The following is a 3,784-nucleotide window of genomic DNA, read 5'->3' on the forward strand; positions in this document are numbered from 1 at the left end:
CGGGGTAGAAATTGCTACCTCCCTTCAAAGGAGGGAACTGAGGTTTAACGCAGTTAAGCAACTTGCTAGTGGTCAAAGAGCCAAGAGAACTGGCTTTGAACTTGTGTTCTGATTCTGAGACCAGTGCTTTTTAGGTTATGCATAGTCTCTCCTTCCCCTTAGCAGAAGCAAAATGGCATTCGGAACAAAAGCCCTGTTTTCAAAACGTTTAAGGAAATAGGTGGCTCCTTCCTGCGCTGTTTCTCTCTTTGGCTCAGGCCCCTGGAACCTGCCGGATGGGCAAGTATCTCGGTCTCCATACTGCCAGGAAGTGCCGTAGCCACCTAGGAGATCAGAAGCGGCATGGTAAACAGTACAGGGAAGCCCATCTGGGCACAGCCCTGAAGGCCAATGCTTTTGGAGGTGCTTCCCACGCAAAGGAAATTGTGCTGGAAAAAATAGGGGCTGAAGCCAAACAGCCAAATTCTGCCATCAGGAAGTGTGACAGGGTCCAGCTGGTTGAGAATGGCCAAAAAATCACAGCCTTTGTGCCCAATGATAGTTGTTTAAATTTTACGGAGGAAAATGATGATGTTCCTGTTGGTGGATTTGGTCACAAAGGTCATGCGATCAGTGACATTCCTGGATTTGGCTCTAACATTGTCAAAACAGCCAGGGTCTCTCTTTTGACTTTATACAAGGGCAAGAAGGAAAGACCAAGATCATAAGTTTTGATGGTGAAAAATAATAAATTTTCAAATGCTAAAAAAATAAAAAATACATTGTTTTTGCTTTTTTTTTTTTTAAAGTAAGTAATATGTTTGTTAGCTCTTTTTTAAAAACATAATTTATTGGCAAATTGGCTAACATACAGTGTGTAAAGTGTGCTCTTGGTTTTTGCGGTAGATTCCTGTAGTTCATCACTCACACACAACACGCCGTGCTCATCCCAACAAGTGCCCTCCTCAATGCCCAGCCCCCATTTCCCCCTCTCCTCCACCCCCTGCATCAACCCTCAGCTTGTTCTCTGTATTTAAGAGTCTCTTGGGGCGCCTGGGTGGCGCAGTCGGTTAAGCGTCCGACTTCAGCCAGGTCACGATCTCGCGGTCCGTGAGTTCGAGCCCCGCATCAGGCTCTGGGCTGATGGCTCAGAGCCTGGAGCCTGTTTCCGATTCTGTGTCTCCCTCTCTCTCTGCCCCTCCCCCGTTCATGCTCTGTCTCTCTCTGTCCCAAAAATAAAATAAACGTTGAAAGAGTCTCTTATGGTTTGCCTCCCTCCCAAATTAAATTTAAAAATAAAAATGCTCAAGGAAATAAAAGTGAGCCAGACATTAGGTGAAAAGCTATAAAGTTTTAGCACACAGTTTCCAGATTAAGAGATAAAACATCTCAGGAGTGGGAAACTGTTACAAGACCAGGGCAAAAACTTAGCCTGAAAAATGAATCCATGAGCCTTTTCCCAACAAGGTCTCTCCACGTCACTTACCAAAGCACTTGGCACAGCGTTGGCATACTAAAAGTGACATATGAGGCAAGATTGGCTGATTGAATGAACTCATGAATTAATGAATGAAATTATATAAACCCAAATCATGAGGACAATTACGAGAATAGCACACACAACAAAAGGTTTACCTGCACAGAACACTCTGTGCTTAAATGATCTCAATCACCCTTGCCAATTTATAGGAATTCCTGGTTAATAATAATTAGTTCATTTTTACTGAGCATTTCCTCTATGCCAGGTGCTGTGCTAAGTATTTCACGCGGATTTTCTCAGTTATTGCCCACAAAAACCCTTTGACATCTTCCTGTGTAGCATGAAGGTTGATAGCACAAGCTGAAGCCAGACTGGGTGGATCTGAATCCATACTTAATCAGTATGTCAGCTTGCGCGAATTACTTAACCTGTGTGTGCTCAGTTTTCTAATCGGTAAAATGGGATAAAAACAGTTCCTATCTCATAGGATAAGGAGTTCTTAGATTAGCGCCTGGCACAGAGTATGTCCAAAAGTGTTAGCTGTCACTGTTCAGGTCGTGAGTCACACTGCCTGGACTCTCATCCCACCTTCACCTCTAGCTAACTATATGATGGTGAACGAGTAGTTTAATCTCTCAGAGACTCAGCTTTGTCATCTGTAAACAGAGATTCTAAATAATGCATCCTGAGGTTATTTCCTGATTACATGAGTTAACGTGCATGTATCCAGCATACAAAAACACTCAACAAATGCTATTATAATCCTCATTTTATAGTTCGGAAAACAGAACTTTTCATGTGCCACTTGAGTGTGGTCTGGGACTCAACTCCAGACAGCCTGACTCCAGCATCCTAATTCATTTAGGGTGGTCTCAAGGCAAATGCTGAAACTTTGAAGAAATTCTCCCTGGCAATATTTTCAATTATACCCTAATTATTCTGGATATACCACTGGGTGAGACCTATATGTGTTGGACTGCAAGTAGTCATTTCACTAATAATCCTTTAAAATGGAGATATTTAAGTCTTGAAGTAATATCAGAAAATGTTCCGGAATACTTCCATTTCTACAAGCAGTAACGCTTGGCACCAGTGAGCTCAGAGAATCTTAAATACGTCTCGCTCTCCTTCCTCACTCCTCTTGTCTAAATTCCAGCTACTTCAAATCCCTTTAATCCTCTCATTTCTGATTTTCTTTTGTCTTGCCCTGAAAGACCACAAGTTTGTCCACTGCCAAGCAGGGGAAAAAGTATGGGTCTTGTAGTTGGAGGAACATTTGGTAAATTAACATAACAATGGACATTATTTTGTAAATATTGAAACAATGTTCTTCATTTCCCCTTTAAGTGCTTTCAGCTTTTTTTCACCAATTTGAGCCTTGAGTTATTGCTCTAGGAGAGGAAAGAGCCTCAAACAAAGACACTATTGATCAGCTTTGAATCTCAGAGCTGACTTTCTTGACCTCTAGAAGGGAAAGAGTGGACTTGAAAAGCAGACAGTCAGGAAAGATGTCTAAATCACAAAGCACCACTTGAAGCACATGGAGAGGTGGGGCAGGTGTCCCTGATCACAAAATCCAGGGAAATGAGGTAAAGGAGGTAGAAAGCCCATCCTTCTACCCTGGGTGAGGAAAAGCAAGCAAAAGTAGGTGAGACGTGTGTGTCCTGCTCTCCTATCTCAGAAGCAAAGCTCCAGACAGGGGAAGCATATTTGATTTAAGAGAATGCCTAAATCACAAAGACTTGAGCCCTACTTCACAGGAGGGAAGGAATGGCTTCAGAGTTAAAGTTGTGGCACAGTGAGATCATGCAGTAAAAGGATCTTAGCTGAGTTGTCCTTAGATGTTCCCACCTGATGACAAAGTGGCGCACAAAAGTCAGCTCCTTTGGGTCCCTTGGGAATCAGCATGGCCATGGCCAAGTGTTCCAGGACTGAATGGATGTCACAGAGAGCTTATGGCCAATAACCAAAGAGCTACTTAGCCCTCACGCTGATTTGTAGAGTAGGCAGCAACCTCAATCTCTAAGGAAAACAGGGCGAGAGTGGTCATAGATAAACAACAGGGACTGGAAGATAGTATGTAGCCTTGGAAATAAATCTTAAAGACTGTCTCTTTCCCTTCACCACAGGATACCCCTCTCCAATAGTCCCAGACACCATGTGGGAGAAAAGCAGGTTGAAAAGAAGGAAACCAAAATACCAAAATTTAGACCAAAAAAAATTCCAGGTTGCGTAAAGACTTAAACTAATGGATTAAACTAAAATTATTGGATTAGAATAAATTGTTCCACTTTCTTACTCAGTATAGATTAGGTACTTACAAGA

At 42.5% G+C, this 3,784-nt stretch overlaps 1 protein-coding gene across 1 annotated transcript; it reads left to right on the forward strand.

Annotated features, from left to right (window-relative positions):
* Positions 1 to 275: 275 nt before the first annotated feature.
* LOC123583203 (40S ribosomal protein S23-like) lies at positions 276 to 740 on the forward strand. Its single transcript, XM_045450095.1, has one exon. The coding sequence runs from the start codon at positions 276 to 278 to the stop codon at positions 705 to 707; it is 432 nt and encodes a 143-aa protein (XP_045306051.1). The 3' UTR covers positions 708 to 740.
* Positions 741 to 3,784: the final 3,044 nt, after the last annotated feature.

The sequence above is a fragment of the Leopardus geoffroyi genome, chromosome B1, assembly GCF_018350155.1.
Source record: "Leopardus geoffroyi isolate Oge1 chromosome B1, O.geoffroyi_Oge1_pat1.0, whole genome shotgun sequence".
NCBI classification, from domain to species: domain Eukaryota; kingdom Metazoa; phylum Chordata; class Mammalia; order Carnivora; family Felidae; genus Leopardus; species Leopardus geoffroyi.